The 19,660-nt window shown below is 39.8% G+C and overlaps 1 protein-coding gene across 22 annotated transcripts in view; it reads left to right on the forward strand.

The window, feature by feature from the left end:
- The first annotated feature begins 4,042 nt into the window (after window positions 1-4,042).
- LOC139447268 (uncharacterized) overlaps window positions 4,043-19,660 on the forward strand; it is a 97,629-nt gene continuing 82,011 nt past the window's right edge. For 17 of the 22 annotated variants that reach the window (XM_071228549.1, XM_071228541.1, XM_071228552.1 and 14 more), the window contains exons 1-2: window positions 4,043-4,131; window positions 4,227-5,269. In XM_071228549.1, coding sequence (XP_071084650.1) covers window positions 4,411-5,269 — 859 coding nt within the window. In that variant the 5' untranslated portion in view covers window positions 4,043-4,131; window positions 4,227-4,410. The other 5 variants (XM_071228554.1, XM_071228563.1, XM_071228559.1 and 2 more) reach the window with 5 other exon arrangements.

Below are 19,660 nucleotides of genomic sequence, written 5' to 3' on the forward strand. Positions count from 1 at the left end.
AAGTACCATCTTTTCACGTCTTTTGGCATGACGCGACCGTAGATCGAACCCCGGACATTCCGCACTCCGGGCGGACGCTCTACCACTAGACCACGGAGGCGGTCTCCCGAGATATAACGTGAGTATACTTGAATATGACGATTATATACAACATTCATGTGCCTTATGGAGCGAAGAAGAAACGTTATAAGTCACATCATCTGTGTGGAGGAAGCGACTGTCATCACACGCCCCCTTCAGTAAACTGCAGGGACGGTGGGGTCGCCTGATGGTTAAAGCGTTCGCTCGTCACGCCGAAAACGCGGGTTCGATTCCCAGACGGGTACAACGCGTGATGCCCATTTCTGGTGTTCCCCGACGTTGTTTTGCTGGAATGTTGCTAAAAGTGGCGTAAAAAATATACTCACTCACTCACTCACTCATTCAGTGAACTGCAAGAGGAGTTCCGGGGATGTCACGTGTTCATGGTCACGACTCATGTGTGAAATTCTTGATTGCTACCTACTTTAGGCACGTGTTTTATTTTTACCCAGTATGAGTCCACGCTTAATCAATTATAGATTTTAATCCAATATTGAGTGAAATGAGGAGGGCTGCCTATTCTGGAGAGACTAGGTAAACTTCAGAACGGCTTGTCATCTTTACCTCCATCCTCGTGTGCACGTCACAGACATAGGCACCAGTACATCATGACTGTCGTAACATACGTATCACCATGACTGTCACCATGACTCTCGTAAAATAAGTATCACCATGACAGTCGTAAGATACATATCACCATAACAGTCGTAAGATACATATCACCATAACAGTCGTAAGATACATATCACCATAACAGTCGTAAGATACATATCACCATGACAGTCGTAAGATACTTATCACCATAACAGTCGTAAGATACATATCATCATGACAGTCGTAAGATACTTATCACCATGACAGTCGTAACATACCTATCACCAGGACTGCCGTGATATACTTATCACCAGGACTGTCGCGAGATACTTATCAACATGACAGTCATAAGATACTTATCACCATGACAGTCGTAACATACTTATCACCATGACAGTCGTAACATAGTAATCACCATGACTGTCGCAACATACTTATCACCAGGACTGCCGTGAGATACTTATCACCAGGACTGTCGCGAGATACTTATCAACATGACAGTCATAACATACTTATCACCAGGACTGCCGTGAGATACTTATCACCATGACAGTCGTAAGATACTTATCAACATGACAGTCGTAACATACTTATCACCATGACAGTCGTAACATAGTAATCACCATGACTGTCGTAACATACTTATCACCAGGACTGTCATGACATACATATCACCGTACCAGTCGCAACATACTTATCACCAGGACTGTCGCGAGATACATATCAACATGACAGTCATAAGATACTATCCCCATGACATTCGTAAGATACCGATCACCGTGACAGTCGTAACATACTTATCACCAGGACTGTCGTGACATACATATCACCATGACTGTCGTGACATACTTATCACCGTGACAGTCGTAACATACTTATCACCAGGACTGTCGTGACATACATATCACCATGACTGTCGTGACATACATATCACCATGACTGTCGTGACATACATATCACCATGACTGTCGTGACATACATATCACCATCACTGTCGTGACATACATATCACCATGACTGTCGTGACATACATATCACCATGACTGTCGTGACATACTTATCACCGTGACAGTCGTAACATACTTATCACCAGGACTGTCGTGACATACATATCACCATGACTGTCGTGACATACATATCACCATGACTGTCGTGACATACATATCACCATCACTGTCGTGACATACATATCACCATGACTGTCGTGACATACATATCACCATGACTGTCGTGACATACTTATCACCGTGACAGTCGTAACATACATATCACCATGACTGTCGTGACATACTTATCACCGTGACAGTCGTAACATACATATCACCATGACTGTCGTGACATACATATCACCATGACTGTCGTGACATACTTATCACCGTGACAGTCGTAACATACATATCACCATGACTGTCGTGACATACTTATCACCGTGACTGTCGTGACATACATATCACCAGGACTGTCGTGACATACATATCAGCAGGACTGTCGTGACATACATATCAGCAGGACTGTCGTGACATACTTGTCACCAGGACTGTCGTGACATACTTGTCACCAGGACTGTCGTGACATACTTGTCACCAGGACTGTCGTGACATACTTATCACCATGACAGTCGTAACATACTTATCACCATGACTGTCGTAAGAAACTTATCACCAGGACTGTCGAAAGGCACTTATCACAACGACTGTCCTAAGATGACTGTGAGATATTTATCACCATGACTGTCAGCAAATTGTTTCATCATGCCCCGACGACACGGGTCGCTGCTCATGCTGTCAACCATTGGTGTGTCTAGTCCAGCTTGATTAACACAGGCCGCTGAGGGTAATACTGACTGCAGGTAAATCAAACATAGATCATTGATAATGATAAACGTCATTTGATTAGGAACATTTTACAGACTATAGAGTCTGATGGACACTGGTTGATGCCTCACTGCGCCATTGTTACATGTGTTCTCAGTGTTACATCACTACAGGACAAAACCTGACCCGCACACTCTGCATCTTAGACTGGTTCCCGTTCGTTCCTGCGACAGACTGGATGGAAAGCGGGACAAGTGCAGCGACACCAAGCGGAGGATCCGGGAACCAGTCTATCTGCATCTGAGCTGTTATTCAATGAGAAATAACTGAATCCGATGTTCAAACGATGAAGGTCCCCCGGTGAATTCCTCCGACTGAATGATAATTTGCCTGGCAAAAGAAAATATACACCCATGTTTGATGGTGTCTGAAAATTAAAAAAACACGAAATGATTATTTGGTGCTGTTTTTGATACGGGTATCATAGCTGTGTTTTTGTAAAACATTTGTTAAGTTTTGGTCAATTCCAATTTCCAATTTCATAAACATCTACTGAAAAGCATAGTCCGGGGTACGATTTATACTCGTATGTTTATGAATCACAACCAGTTAGTCATGTTGGTTGGTCTGGACCGTTAGTCGCCTTTTACGACAAGCATAGTCACCTTTTACGGCAAGCATGGGTTGCTGAAGACCTATTCTACCCCGGATCTTCACGGGTCAGTTAGTCATGTAACCAGGTGTTGTCGAAAATGTGAGCTTATCCTGTCCTACCAGTGGCACCCGTCACAAAGACGTGCAAAGGCAAGTCAAGTATTGAAGTGAATACATTTCTGTATTAACGAAGCCTGCATATCGATGTTCATGCACAACAGACAGGGGACTAACAGTGCTTCATTGTAACAGTAACGGTTCACTCACTTACTTTCCAGTCTTCTTCTGATCTGTTGTTATTGGGTTTTTTAACGGTAAACTTTTTCTGACCTTTTTGCGCTCCGAATAATGACAATCCACCCCTCTTCCTACGATTGGGCCATGCTATAGTTGCGTGTTGTGCTATTTAACTGGTACAATTAGCCGTCATTATGCAATAGCAAAGCTGTTATAGCAAATAAAATACAGATATTAAATGTATGTAGTTCATGATAAACTGTTTGAATAAATCTTTTTAAAAAATAGTTGCGCTTGCCACTAGACGGAAGAACGATTACCTAAGGTTGCTTTCTTTAAGGTAAAACATACATACTCACGTAAGTATTGTTCCCAAGATTTAACATGAAAATTTACATTTAGTGAAAATAGACTTAAGCACCATCCCCACAAAAAGATTCAAAGCTACGGGGGTAATTTTAATCCTGTAAGAAATGAGAAATAGCGTGTCATGAATCAGCAGACGCCATATTATGTGTGCATAGTTGTAATATGCCGTTAGGTTAGTAGTACAGAAAAATGTTCCGGAAAATTCCGGTTGGGCTCCTCACTGCGACAGCGCCTCTCTGTGCCGACTCCTGTGAATACAACAAGTCCACGTGTCACACCTTGCAAGCGTCGCCCTGAGCTTCAACGTAGGACTCGACAACAATGGCGTTGTGAATAATAAATTTAGCGCGCACCTGTATCAAGGTTTATAACCGTTACGAATGTAAGTACTGTTCAGAATGCCTTCATTTTTCTTGTGACATAATGATTTCGTAACCGACAAGCATCTTATGGTAACTGTATCGTTATCTGTTTCAGTGTCCTTAGCTGTAACAAAGAAGGAAGGAGACCGGTTGAACATGGCGTGGAGTCTCATTTGCATAAAGGCCCAGAAATAGCTAAATGTATGAGCTCTGAAACCTGCAAACCTGTTCGCTGCTGAAACTTTTGAAGTGAAACTTTTATATTCTTGAGGAAAGGACAACAAGCATAATCTGCAACAATGTTTATCGAAACGCTCGAGTTCACTATTCCAATAGATTTGTGTGACCTATTTTCTACTTTGAAGAAGGGACCAAGATCCAATCTTGAATTCCCGGCGTCAGTGAACTCGTATGGCACAACGCAAGACGCCAGTATTCAGGTGGCTTTAAGATCAAACAAATTGACGTTCAAAGTGGACGGTGTGTCGTCTGATGCAAGCATGATATCAAAGAGTGAATGTAAGACATTAAAACTCTCTATATTTGATGTGGATCGCACATTAATGCCTCAGGAAAGTTACTATTCTGAAGCACCTTCACATTCTGTTTCCATGTCATTTCCTGCCAAAAGATCACGAGATTTTTCTGCTTCAGTGAAATCACCTCCTGCAAAGAGCAGTAGGACTTCTTATTCAGACACCTCGAGGGGAAATACACCAGTTCAATTTCAAAATCAGAATAATTCTCGTACCTCAGAACAATTGCATTCTAGAACTCCAAGTGACTCTCGTGTCAATGTGAAACTAGAACCAGAAGATCCAGATTTAATAGAAATAGAACCGGATCCAGAACCGGATGATATTGTGCCAAAGAAAGAGACTCCATACATGCAAATAGATTATTCATCAGATGTACCTCATACGCAAACGTCCCAAGCAGCTCTAGATCGACTCTCTCATCCACAATCATCACATTCTCAATCACCCGGTTCTTCATCTTCGTCTTTCCATCAAAACGTTCCACATGTGCCAGATTACGCCGAACCCAGTACTAGTCAAGTTCATCATGGTGACCAAAGTGCAGATGACTTTTTAGTGTTTCAAGAACAAGATGATAACGACTGTGATAACGACAATGATGCAGACTTTGACAATGAAGGTAATTATTGATACTCTCAATTCTCTTTGTCAGAAAAGTTGGTCAATTCCAAGGTAACTGATACATTCACATATTGAGAGAAAGCAAATGGTATTTAGAGTTCTAGGCTTAACCCTGATTATGGGAATATAGTGGGTTTTTTAGAGGTAATAAATTTAAAAACTACATGAGTATTTGTTTGCGCAGTTATTCATGTAAGGCTTGGAGTAGAACAGGAAAGACAAGAATTCTGAAACACTTTAGACATAAGAACAATTCTTTGCCCTCAAAGAAAGTAAATTAAGGCCAGAGAAAACACACATGTGTTTCTTATTTCAGCCCATCCAGAACAGGATAGGTAGGTTATTTTGAGGTGCGTTTTGTCTTCTTAAATAACTGTAATTTTGGAGTATTCACTATTCAGTAAAAGTAAGATGAAGCTGGTTGGTAGTGAATTGATTGGTTAGTTGGTTTGTTGTTTAACGTCGCACTCAGCAATATTCCAGCTATATGATGGCGGTCTGTAAATAATCGAGTCCGGACCAGACAATCCAGTGATTAATATCATGAGCATTGTTCCACGCAATAGGGATCGGTGACATGCATCAACCAAGTAAGTGAGCCTGACTACCCGATCCTGTTAAGCGCCTTTTATGGCAAGCATGGGTTGCTGAAGACCTATTCTACCCCGGAATCTTCATGGCAGTGAATTGAACACATTGTGGCATATACTGGGGGGGGTTATTAAAGCTATAGCAACTCAGGGAAAGACAGGAAAAAGGTTCAGGTTTGGGGACTTCAGATCAGGGACAGTCAGGAAACCTGAAACCTCTGCGTTTTGGTAGGGGTTGGGCATTGTCATTCTGCGGGATAAGTGGACATTTTGTATTGCAGTTGTCTTTGGAAAAGAGTCAATAACCACAAGAAACTTGCCAAATATAGTGTTTCAACAAGATACCTTAATGACCCGTAAACAGTTCAATAAACAGTGATAAGAAAGAGTTCCCCAAAGATTGGAAATTAAAACAAGTAGCCTCTGACTTTAGACAAATGGGTTGTGACATAAATAGATTTGAACATAAATTTAGCAGGGAATGTTAAGAACTGCATTCTTTGAAAATAACATACGAGTATGATATGACTGGGAGTTCTATTCTTACTTTGCAGGAAAAATGAACACATTTTTAATACCAATAGTGTTATATTTCTCTGTGTTAAATCATTTAGCCATATGGTTCAATGTTAAGTGTGAAATTGGAAGTATTCAAACAGATGCCCCCTTACTGAATTAGGTGCATGCATGCATGCAGGTTACTTGTCTGCGGATGTATCCTTTGTTTATGTATGATTGAAAATATCAGTTGTTACAGAGAATTTACATTGGAATTGACCTGCTTATCTGTATTTTGTACAGTGCTTGAACAATTTCATTCGTTGAGAACCAAACTCCAAGATCTTGTTTTAAACTTCAATAATCCCTGCAGTACCTGGACATCACCTTCCGTGTTATTTCATCAATTTGTAGACAAGTTCTCATCACTTGCAGTAAATTTTCATCCAATTCACCCATGATTTTTGTGGCCACTTTGGTCCATCTTCCCGAGGCAAGAGAGTTAAAAGTCCAGTTTCCACCCTTGCCAAACCAGACTGGAATTCCTGGGCTCCATCGTAGCGCCACCAGTGGTTATTACGAGTTATGACCCTTCTAAATTTCTCCTATGCACCAATCAGATTCCACCTTTCGTATCGCTTGCATTTGATTCAAACGAGATGGTGGCGCCCAGTCAAGATGATCTGATCGATAATCAAGATCAATATTGTGATAAAACGAGTCTTACATCGCAAAGTGCATCAAATCACATGAGCACCTTGATTAAATTCATGAAAGGATTTGGAAAATATCTGTTGACAACGAGTTGGCGGTGCACATGCTTTACAAATCCTGCAATCGACTGAAATCATCTCAACAGTTTATGAACCGGATTTTGATTTCGTTACGCGTTTTTGATTGGACTTTGAATAGACGTTAGTCCAGCCAAAATGTAACTTCATAATACCAGCCTAGTTTGGCAAGGGTGGAAACTGGACTTTTCTTGTCAGTTAACTCTCTTGCCTCGGGAAGATGATTTTGGTCATGTGAATTAACACATTCTTTTTAGTCATTTTTAGATAATTACCTTGAAATCACATAATAGATATGCATAAAAATAACTTTACGGTTTCGATCAGTGCTATGAAGCATTTCATTCAATAGCATAGCTTATCTCAAGCTCCAGAATATCAAAGGGAAATAATTCAAGTAAATTGTCTCCCCTTAACCCGCAAGTTGTTGCAGCTGATTGGTTGCTTTGAAATTTTCATTATTTTCAAAATTCATGATATATTGACATGTTAACATTTGATGCTTCTTTGGTTTATTTGATGAAATAGAATGTGTTGTCCATTGTTCTGTACAGTTGATAGTGATTGCCGCTGTAGAACATTCAATAGTTGTAAATTTCGTCCATTTGTAGGATATCACTTAGTTGACTTATAATGTAAGACCTTGATCTGTATGTCTTGATTTTTCAAACGCTGTTTCTGACTACATCTAAACAGGTATTATTAATGGACAATGTTCTCAACATGGTGTGACGATTGATCCAGCACTGATACAAAATGTGTGCAATATTAAACTGGCATCATTTCAGTTTTCACGCCAGAAAAGTACTCAAATTCTCCTTCCTGGTGTAAAATGACCCTCATTTAGTCCTGTATTAGTTTGACATGCACTCATGAATGATAGTTCTGGCCTGAAAGCTCAGCAGTCCAGGAACTTCACTTGAAATGATACATCATCCTAAACCTGAAAAAATAAACAGATCGCTATAGAAGATCACATTTTTTTTCAGTTAACAGAGTTTAGAAATGTGAGCTCAATTTGAAGATTTTGTAATGAGTTTCTGACTAGAAATCACGATGTTTCCATTTCATTTGAAAGTTTTTGATTGTTGATGCATATTTTGAAATGCAGCAAGTAACATGGGTGAAAATTGTGACAGTTCGTATTTGGAAAGTGCGTTAGAGTTCACAGAAAATTTGTTCCAAACATGATTGGAACCAGTTTCTTCAAACAATGTTTTTATGTCGATGTCATAAATGCACTTTCTTAATTTTTCTTTTGCAAATTGCTGCATTTCATCATTTGAATTTTAAATATTTATTGAAATGTTGAGTAGGCTAATTATTTAATGTGTGTTTTATGCATATATGTGACTGACAAGATTGATAATGAACTAAATAGCTATTCATTTGAAAGTTCATGAAAAACCAAATCAGAAAGTGTAAGACTGACTCTTCATAATCCATCTTGTCACTTGCCATGTTGACACACCCAGTGCCACAGTATAGCGATGAAGGGGGCGTGGTTCCTGACATCACAAGGTAAGTCCACACACTGGCTTCCTGATTCAACTGTGGCCTGGGCTAGGACGTCTCAAGCTCATCAACAATAGACCAGGTCTAAAACATTGGTAAAATACTGCAAAATAAGCTCTCAGTACCATGCTTACTGGTGTACCATATTTAACATAACATCCTCACTTTTACATCATTCAACATGCAACACACTAGGTGACCTGTGGGATTCTAGATACATCATAGAGAAAGAATGAACGCAATAATATTACCACTGAATTCATAAATGAGTTTATACGTCACTGTTATGGGGTTTATTATGGCAAATATGGTACACTGTGTTCCAAGAAGTCTTTATGTATTTGACGCTATGGTTATATCTCTTTTCTCTTGTTTAGAACTTGATAAGTATTTCAATAAATTTGGTATTTGGCAACAATTTATATTGGTTCATTCTTATGACAGTTTGGGGTATTGCTTCAATATAAAACTTATTTTGCACATATTTTTCCTGACCTGACACAAACATTATGATGTTTCCTTTAAATAGTATAAATGTAGAATATTTTAATTGAATGTATGTCATATGTATATGTCATCACAGTAAAATATGGTTTTGCAAGAAAGTTTATCATATTTGTAAATGAGGGTCTTAGAAAGTACACCAAATTAATGGTGCTGGTGTTTTTTGCAAAACCACACTTCACTGTTGATGAAATTTTATGTTGAGTCTTTGCAATCTACCCAACTTTGCTTGACATTAACCTTGTGCTATCCCATAATATGCTGATTATTGCCATCGTGCCGAATTGATACAGATCTGGTGGGGGATTATCTCCCTTTTTACTCATTGGCAGTGTATCGTATTGTGCACAGTGTATTTCAAAGAGATCTGTTTCGTGGTTGCACGATACACCAAACTCTCGTCTTGATGAGCGACATATATACATATATATATATGTACAGTGATAACTGAAAAGTTTATTTTGACACCTGGAGATAACTATAGTTGTGATACGGAAAAAACATTTAAAATACAGTGGAGACTTGTTTCTCAACTTGCAAAGCACGAATTTTTCCATTTAAATCGAATCATGCTGTTATTAAATGCTGAGTTTGATATTACCACTTCGATGCTTTGTAATGACCAACTTCCATGAGATATAATAAATGACTAGTTGAATTGACTGATATGTGATATTGACGGGTAATTACTTCTGTGGAACACTCATGTTTCAGTGGTTTGAACTTTCTAGTGTGGTATTGTCTGTCTGGCCATCCTATAGGTATAGTGCAAAGAGTCTTACATTTGTTTCTGCATATGTATCTGACTCATTCTTATCTGATCGGCAAAAGTCTGAAGAAATGTCAGTTGCACTTCAGGGAAGGTTTTCTGTCCTGTTGCATTGTGATTGGTTGTCCTTGGCTACTGTGAATGAAGAATCTTGTTGTCAGAGGTATAGAATTCTCATACACCGGATCAGGATCATTACGGAAATGGTTAATCCTGTCCAGAATATTATATATCCCCGTGGTATGAGCTTTTTGTGTGGGGGAAGAAAGTTGAAAAGACAACTGAAAACAGAACTTTATAGTGACCTTTTCCTCTGCACAGGAAACCTCAGAATTGGGACGTCAGGAAGTGAGATGTTTCCCAGGCAACTAGTTACCTCCCTTTACCAAGGAGAGCCAGAAGAGGGCGCTGCTGATTCTCAAATTGACTGCCAAGTTTGTGGGATTGTGTTGAGTAGAGATGACATGAGCAAACACATGGTAGCCCACATGGATAGTGAGAACAGGTGCTTGTTTGAGGATTGTGGAATTCTCTTCAGCAATGATACTGAATTGCAGGAACACCTTATGGATATTCACAGAAATCAGAGACCACATTTCTGCCCAGGATGTCACAAACAGTTTCACTTTAAGAACAGTCTTATTGAACATGCCAAGAGATGCAATGAATTTCTTAATTTGAAAACTCCAGACAAAAAGAAAACTGCTCAGTGTGAGGAATGTGGTAATATGTTTGCTTCTAGACAGAAGAAGGAAGAACACATTCGTTCCCAACATAGAGGACTGAAGTTTGCTTGTGTATGTGGCCAGACATACTCTTACATATCAGGATTGAAACGACACATGAAGAATACTGGCCATACACAACAAGAAGACAATTTCCAGATGTCTTGAAAAAAACTGACCTGATGAGATTATGCAGTCTTCTTATAATCTTGGTTGGAAACAGGACAATAATGGTTATTATTTATTCATGAATTAGTTTTTTTACGGCATATAGGTGATATTTGTGGATCTGTTCACTTTGGGGACATTTTGAGAACATATTTGTCCTGAGTTATACCAATTTCTCTCTGTGCTATTTTGTAGCTGTTGTCGGTCGAAGTTGTAACATGGATAATACAAATAATAACTTGTATAAGATTTAACATAACTGCAAGGTTTGACATTGACCTCAGTCGACTTCTAAGGAATCTCAATTGAGTTCGACTTCTGTTGCGCTTGTCTCAAATCTGGCACAAATCTCATTGCCCTGCAGTATGTTCTTGACCTTCAGCCTTTTCTAAAGGATGGTAGGCTGACATTTTATACCAGAAATAAAGCTCTTTTAAAAAAAAATTTAAATATCTAAATGTATAAAATCAAATCCAAATGTGCCCAGAACCACTCTTAATGTCAGGGTGAAAGCTGAGATATGCTGGACTTACCAAATCATTGTAGACTTCAGATAGGTTCAGTTCTTAATTTATTCTCTTGGGTTTTGGAGACACACTTAAGTTCAAACACTCAAAACATAGTATGATTTTCAGTAGAACCAGCATTCTAAGGTCTGGACTTTCTGTTGTTTTCAGGTTACCATGGTTATGGAGAATATGGGGCCAATCAGGTGGTAGCATTTACTGAGTATGGATCACCTGAGGACAATTTTGCTTCATTCAGTTCAAACACAATTGCTTTGGCATCAGATTATCAGACCTCCAACAGGTTCTACTCCAGATCCATTCCCCAAAATAAGAAAATATATCCATGTCTACATTGTGATAAAGTGTTCGGGAAGAGCTGTGGTCGAGACTACCATGTGAAGGCCATTCATGAAAAGATCACATTTGAATGTGTTTGTGGAAAGTCGTACAAGTATAGGACTGCACTTGTGTTTCATCAGAAAACTTGTGCTGGACATTTGTGTCTTGGATAGGTGTAACTCAAAGTGCTAGTAGTCTGGGTTTCACAATATCTACATGCAACATTTGGTGGACGTTTCCTGGCTGAGAAAGCAGTGTCATTTTTTTTACATAGTGACATCACAGTTTGAAGAATCTGGAACCGATTGCTCATCTTACTGAAACCATTTATTCTACCATGCTGTGTTTGTAATCTCAAAATATTTACAGTGCCTGTCACAACTGGCCAAACACGATGTGGTACATTATTTCTGACATGGCATTCATCGCATTACTAGGCATGATTTAAAGAACTTGATGTAACTTGCATCATGTGCATCTTGCCGTGAAAACCAGGTTGCACCAGACAAACCAGGTTGCACCTGGGTCCCATAAATTTATGAAAGTTGTACCAGGCCAGTCTGCTGCCAGTGTCATTTAATAACACATTGCTGTAACACACAATTGGGACATGTCACACATTCTTGAAGTGCCCACAGTTTGATCATATGATGACGTCAAGCCAAAGAAAGCGTGACAAATTACACATCACACAGGGATCAGTGGTGTTGTATGGTAAATAAGCTTAGAGGTATTGAGTGTGTTTAAAGATAGATTTTGTTAGCACAAGTTTTGAACTTGACATTTAAAATATATTGACATGCATTTGGTGCATGTGGACTAATATCAGGTTGCCTTTTTCAATAATAGGTTGCAATTTTGCAAGTTTTGTATGATTAATCGAGCCCGACTTACTGACAGACTCTTTCGTGTCTTTAACAAAAGCAAGTCCTTTCATTTTACCTCCATCACATGTCTTGATGAATGGGACGCCTTGCTGTTCAAATCTCTCACAGGCCTTGTAGACATCTTATGACTATTTTTGAGTGAATAAGTCAGATTGTGACAATATTATTATTGATAGTTTTAATAAAAGTGCCAATGATAATTCTTTATATTTAACTAGGATAACGACTTACGGTTTACACATTCATGAAACTGTTCGGAATTCAAATCAAACCATACCCCCTACCCAAGTATTATTGATGGGCCTTTTTGATGTCGTGATATTGGAGTATACGATTCCAGCAAGCAACTGCTCTCAAGACAATAACGATATTTGATTTGTCTCCTGGGAATGTGGCATAAACATCACAGATATTCAATGAGTTTTGGATGAGCATGAAATTGGAAGTCAGCTGTGATTTTGAGGATTTTGGACAAGGCGAAGAATGTGTCAATAGAAAGTTACTTGGTCATTGCATGTGCATTACGTCTGTTTTTAATTAAGATTTGGTGAATAGTGTCAGGCGAGGACGGACTTCAGAACTGGTTTTTTGTTACTTTCAGATTTTCATGGGTATGGCACTTCGTGGGTGGATAGTTCCCAAGTGGGAGGCAGGAGACATGTCTTGCTTCCAGTTGAAACAAGTCGTATATCTAACTCAGAAAACATCAACACCTCCTTTTTTGTTCAACCATATATTCAAAATAGACCTAAGCCTTACAAATGTCTATTGTGTGACAAGTCCTTCGTTGACGACTCCGGTTTGTTTTATCACAAGACAGCCGTCCATGACAAGGTGACATTCCAGTGTGTTTGTGGGAAGTCTTACAGATACAAGACAAGTTTACGTGTACACAGAAAAAAGTGTGACCTGTATTTGTCTCATGATCCCTAGGCATGTTCTTATTAAATGTTTGAGTCAAAGGAGCCTGGCGGTGTGGTTGATTATAGTATACTAGCAGTTGGGGCGCGGTCAGGTAGCCTAGTGGTTAAAGTGTTCGCTCGTCATGCCGAAGACCCGGGCCCCGGGTTCGATTCCCAACATGGGTACAATGTGTGAAGCCCATTTCTGGGGTCCCCCGCCGTGATATTGCTGGAATATTGCTAAAAGCGGCGTAAAACCATACTCCCTCACTCACTCACTACTAGCAGTTGGTTGTTGACCACAAAACTGAGGTTGAACTACCCCCAAGCTGGGGTGTGTTGACTGACTGACCCATTGATGCATGGCTGATGCCCATTGCACAATCAACAGAATAACAACTATGCCACACTTATTGATAGTGTCAAAAAATAAAATGAAAATATTATTGTTAGCCTGGAAAACATGCATTCCTATTGGAGGGACTAGTCTCCTAGGTAAAATGCATTTGCTACATCCTTCAGAGGCATCTGGAAGTTGGATATGTATGACAATTGTCATGGTGATGTGGATAATATACATCTTTATTACAATTGTGACAACTTTTCGGGTAGCCTAGTGGTTAAAGCGTTCGCTTGTCACCCCGAAGACCCAGGTTCGATTCCTGACATGGGTCCAGTGTACCAAGCCTATTTCTGGTGTCCCTCGCCGTGATATGGCTGGAATATTGCTAAAAGGGGCATAAAAACCATACTCACTCACTCACTATATAGATTCTAACAACGTAATGATTAGACATAAAAATGTTCATAAAAAAGATCATCTTGATCTTTTCATTAGGAATGTATTTTTTTCTTGTAAGCTAAAGGTGGATGTTCAATGTCCACATGGTTCAAACGTTTGAAGTTTGTTCTTCATGCCCCCTGTGTGATGTTAAGGTATTGTTTATAGTAACATAAGACCTCACTCTCCACTATGCATCAAGTTACTACACCTGTAGAAAGTGTAGGCTGGGCAAAGTAATCCTATGGAAGTCATAATGTCATAAGGCATTATGTAATTGTTAAGATCATTACCTAAGCACTATGCCAAATGTTTGTGTATCGTTCTTGTCAATGGTAATAAAACTTCCCCAAATTCCATTTTGGCTTTTTTATTACTTTCAGATTACTATGGTTATGGAGGCTCAGATTTGGGATCTCACATGAACTATTCAGAATCTGGAGTAACTATTCCGACGTCTTCAGACAATTCAGGGACTCAGTACACAGATTTTCCGTTCAATGCACCATCATTTGATCACAATTCAGGCAGGCTATACCCATGTCCATATTGCAACAAATCTTTCAAGAAAAGGGGTCTTTATTATCATATAAAGGCAATACATCAGAAAATAACTTTTGCTTGTGAGTGTGGAAAGTCGTACAAGTACCAGACAGCACTGGCTTTTCATCAGAAGAAATGTCCTCTGTATGGATTGCAACAAAGATAATGCTGTTCACTCCATAAGTGAGAGAAGACAAGTCCAGTAAGCTTTGTCAATAGAAGCCTATGCATTAACTCGAAGATCTACTTTATCAAGTCAATAAAATTGATTTGTGGAGCGTGAGTGAGTGAGTTGGGTTTAACGTCCCTTTTAACAGTATTCCAGACGTTTAGCACTTCAGTGAAACCCACGAGCACGGGTATGGTGCTGACAAACCTAGAAACAAAATCGGGGCAAACTGGGATTCAGACCCTCAATCATAGGTTTCTGGCGTGCCCAAGGGACGCAACTCTGCACAGGGAATCGCAGTGCCCCCTGTGGAGCATGAACACGTACCAAAGGAGAGTATATCTATTCTTGACCTCAGGCACCAGCATTAGTAAATGACTCTTCTTCTTTTTTCTTATTGTTGTAATTAATGGGGGGGTTTCTGAGTCCGTTACAGAATTGAGCAGGCATCCAGAGAAACCCTTGACCTCAAGATAGTTAACCCCACTCAGAAAATTTAGGAAACATTCTGCCCTTATTCTGTTAAGAAAATATTGAGGACTGAAATCCTAACTATCCAGCATTTCATGATTACCTTCCATGACTGCCACATTCATTTGAAAGTAAGCCATTGCATGATGATTCATATCCTGCTCATCATTTCATCAGAATGTTCTGGCTCACAAGCTAGTTATGGTGATGTGTGGTATTCCATGGAATGTGTGACTGATGGAGAAATATGCGCCAAATATCCAAATCCCAAATCCATTTTGGCTTTTTGTTGCTTTCAGATGTCTGTGATTATGGAGACTCCGATTCAGGAATTCATAAGAACATTCCTCCCATGGGAGCTGTTGGCTATTCTCCTCAATGGGACTGTTCAGTTGCTCCGCTAGGCAACACTCCATCCAAAGATCCCAAATCCTCCAAACTTTACCCTTGCCCCCACTGTGAAAAGTTCTTCAAAAGAAGCACCTTGTTCTATCACATTAAAGCCGTGCATGAGAAAATTACCTACCAGTGTCTGTGTGGGAAGGTATACAAGCATCAAACAACTCTTGCTTTTCATCAAAAGAAGTGTCATTTTCTGGCACAGAGATGATAGCCATATTATTGTTTCTTGTTTAACGCCGCACTCAGCAATATTCAAGCTGGAATAATGGCCCAGACAGTCCAGTGATTGACATCATGAGCATCGATCCACGCAATTGGGATCAGATGACATGCATCAACCAAATCAGCAAGCCTGACCACCCGATCTCATTAGTCTTACGGCAAGCATTGTTGCCATTTATGGCAAGCATGGATAACCATATCAGATCATGAAGATCAATAGTTTTGCAAGGCTTACTCACTATTTACTTGTACTATTTATTTGTACTCTTCGAAATGAGCAGCTGTAATTGAGATCTTGGGGTTTGCGACTTCTACTGAGTGAGATAAATGATCTGGCATATTGTAACTATATACTGAAGCTAACATGGAAGGTCATGCTTTCGATTGTGAAAGGCTAGGTCACACAGCAGATGGCCATGACAGTTTAACCTGTTCGGGGCACAGTGATCTGAGACTCAACAAGCTGTATGCATTTTCTGCCCGGATCTGACGTTTGTGGATTTGAAACTTCGATTCCTTAATTACCTTGCTCTGCAGGCACCATACCTGTTGTCATCTGTTATTTGGGCTTTTTTCCCCACTTTCCTTCAGTATAGGTTAAGTATGTTGACGTGTCATGCAAAGTTTTGTCTCTGGAGTTTATACTGGCAGCAAGACAGCCCTTTTGTAGAAATAGCGGAATGTAACTTGTGTGTGTCTTTCCCCAGAAAGGGGCGGTCGGCTAGCCTAGTGGTTAAAGCGTTCGCTCGTCACGCCGAAGACCTGGGTTCCATTCCCGACAATGTCCAATGTGTGAAGCCTATTTCTTTCTGGTGTCCCCTGCCGTGCTATTGCTGGAATATTGCTAAAAGCGGTGTAAAACCATACTCACTCACTCACTCACTTTCCCCAGAAAAGTAGCTCTGCATTCTTTTTATTGTTACAAGTGTTCCTTTGACAGGAATTTCAAGATATTATTTTGTTGCGTCATGTTCAGAAGAAATTAATATCAGGAACAATTGTGTTTTGTGTTAATTGCTGTCTCCCAGTTTTGTACGAGATGAGAGAAATTTCCCTTTAAAGAAACTTCAGACATTAGGTGGCTTGTTTGTATTCTGAACGATAAGCAGTGACATTCGTGGCTAATCCCATATGTTATAAGTTGAGTTTTGCTTTTGCTAACTAGCAGTAATTTGATATCATGGGATATTATATATGAAGCCACGATACACCAATTTGGCTTTTTGTTATTTTCAGGTGTCCCAGGTTATGGCATGTCTAGGTATCCCCAGTCACAAGGGTATAGTCATGGTGGAGTCGCTAGTCAAATACTGTCTCATCCTGATGTGGGAGAGCTGTATCAGTATGACTGTGGGCCGAGTGTAGCCATCAACACAGGGCCAAGCCCCAAACTCTTCCAGTGTCCTCAGTGTAGTAAATCCTTCAGCAAAAGTTGGGGTCTGAATTATCATATTAAGGCTATTCATGAAAATGTGACTTTCCTATGTGAATGTGGGAGAACCTACAAGTATCAGACTGCTCTTGCGAGTCACCAGAAGAGATGCTCAATGCATAGGGAACACAAGGGCTCCTAGGTTTCTGAACATTGAGTAAGAACATAGTATTCACGAAACAGTAATAATACTTATAAAAAGTGGCAAGGAGTTGTCTCAAGAAAGGGTGTCCCATCCAGGAGTTAAGTTGAAGTACAAAAGACTATGATGTGGAAAGATTTGTTTCACACTGTTTATGGATCAATGCATTGGTACTGGTTGCACCAAGCTGATGTGTGTCTGTTTATACTTATAGTTTGATTATGTTGTTACCTGTGATACTGGTCATTGCATGGTTAGTTGACTGCTGTGTGAGTAAATCACATAATATGCAAGGGTATTGTGTAACAATCTTAAGAATACTCATTTAAGTCCAATATTACCAGGGTGAAATACATGGAAAACTATTTTCTTGAAAGCTCTTTTTGTGGGCCAGTTTTTTTGTTTGGATTCATGTATTTAATTCATCAAGAAGTGTATGTCATGGATACAAGAATGCTTGCATCAAAAATACATGCCACTGTCAAAATAATTTTCTTATGAATAAAACTTATGAAGACCTCGGCCTTTGAGTTAATCAGACAGCATTGACTTGCACAGAAATAGAATACAGAATATGTTTGTGCTCTTTTGTCAATGAAGCTTTACTGTACATTGTTACGCATCCAACATACTTGTGAAGTTGTCCAAACCTGCATGAAATACCTGTACAAGAACAAAACAGCAGATTCATCTATGAATGCAAACAAAACAGTACTCATTAGTTAACAGGGGCGGTCGGGTAGCCTAGTGGTTAAAGCGTTCGCTCGTCACACCGAAGACCCACGTTCGATTCCCGACATGGGTACAATGTGTGAAGCCCATTTCTGGTGTCCCCCGCCGTGATATTGCTGGAATATTGCTAAAAGCAGCATAAAGCCATACTCACTCACTCATTAGTTAACAAAGAGAAGAACTCGATCACACTGATAAAATGAGAACATGGATGTTTTTGTTACTTTCAGGTGACCTGCCATACACGAATTTCGGCTCATCCAAAAATGCCAGGTCTTACATGGGAGAATGTTTTCCTATAGCAGACCAATCGCAAGGCCGAAACACAAGATTCCTCCTCCCAAATATCAATTTCAGTTACACCTCAAATACCCAATCTGATAGAGCTCATAGTTTTGTTTGTCTGGAATGTGACAAAACGTTCTCTTCCCATGGCTCTAGGTTTAATCACATACAGGTGGAACATAGGAGGCAGACCTTTCTGTGTGTATGTGGAAAGTTCTATAAGTATCGTACGTCTTTGATTCCTCATCAGAAGTCATGCAAGATGTACTTGAGCATGCAGGGTAACCACTAGACCCGGCCAAGTAATCCTTATTGGAAGTCATGCCGGATGTACATGGCTATATAGTAGACACTGAAAGTCAGCCATTCTCCCTCAGAGTAAGCACTGGACTCGGACAAGTAATCCTTATTGGAAACATGCCAGATGTAGGTGGATATATGGTAGACACTGAAAGTTGTGGCTATGGTGGTAGACACTAAAAGTTTGCCATTATCCTGCAGAGTAACCACAAGAGCAGGACAAGTAATCCTTATTGGAAGTCCTGCCAGATGTACACGGCTATATGGTAGACACTGAAAGTTGTGGCTATGGTGGTAGACACTAAAAGTTAGCCATTATCCTGCAGAGTAACCACAAGAGCGGGACAAGTAATCCTTATAGGAGACATGCCAGATGTACGTGGATATATGGTAGACACTGAAAGTTGTTGCTATGATGGTAGACACTAAAAGTTAGCCATTATCCTGCAGAGTAACCACAAGAGCGGGATAAGAAATCCTTATTGGAGTCATCCTTATACGGTAGACACTGAAAACTAACAGTTTCATCACAGTAATGATGATAGTGGAGATCTGAATACAGATTAATACAAATGGAAAACACCTCAACAGAGTGGCTACATCCACTAACAGTTCTTCTGTTTGATTTGTTTGTTGTATACCATTGTCTGCTCATGGCGAAGTCCATCCTTTTGTGGATGTTGTTCAAACTTCTAAGTGTCCATCCAGACTTG

The sequence above is a fragment of the Haliotis cracherodii genome, unplaced genomic scaffold (genome assembly GCF_022045235.1).
Source record: "Haliotis cracherodii isolate W230 unplaced genomic scaffold, xgHalCrac1.p SCAF_7, whole genome shotgun sequence".
NCBI lineage: Eukaryota > Metazoa > Mollusca > Gastropoda > Lepetellida > Haliotidae > Haliotis > Haliotis cracherodii.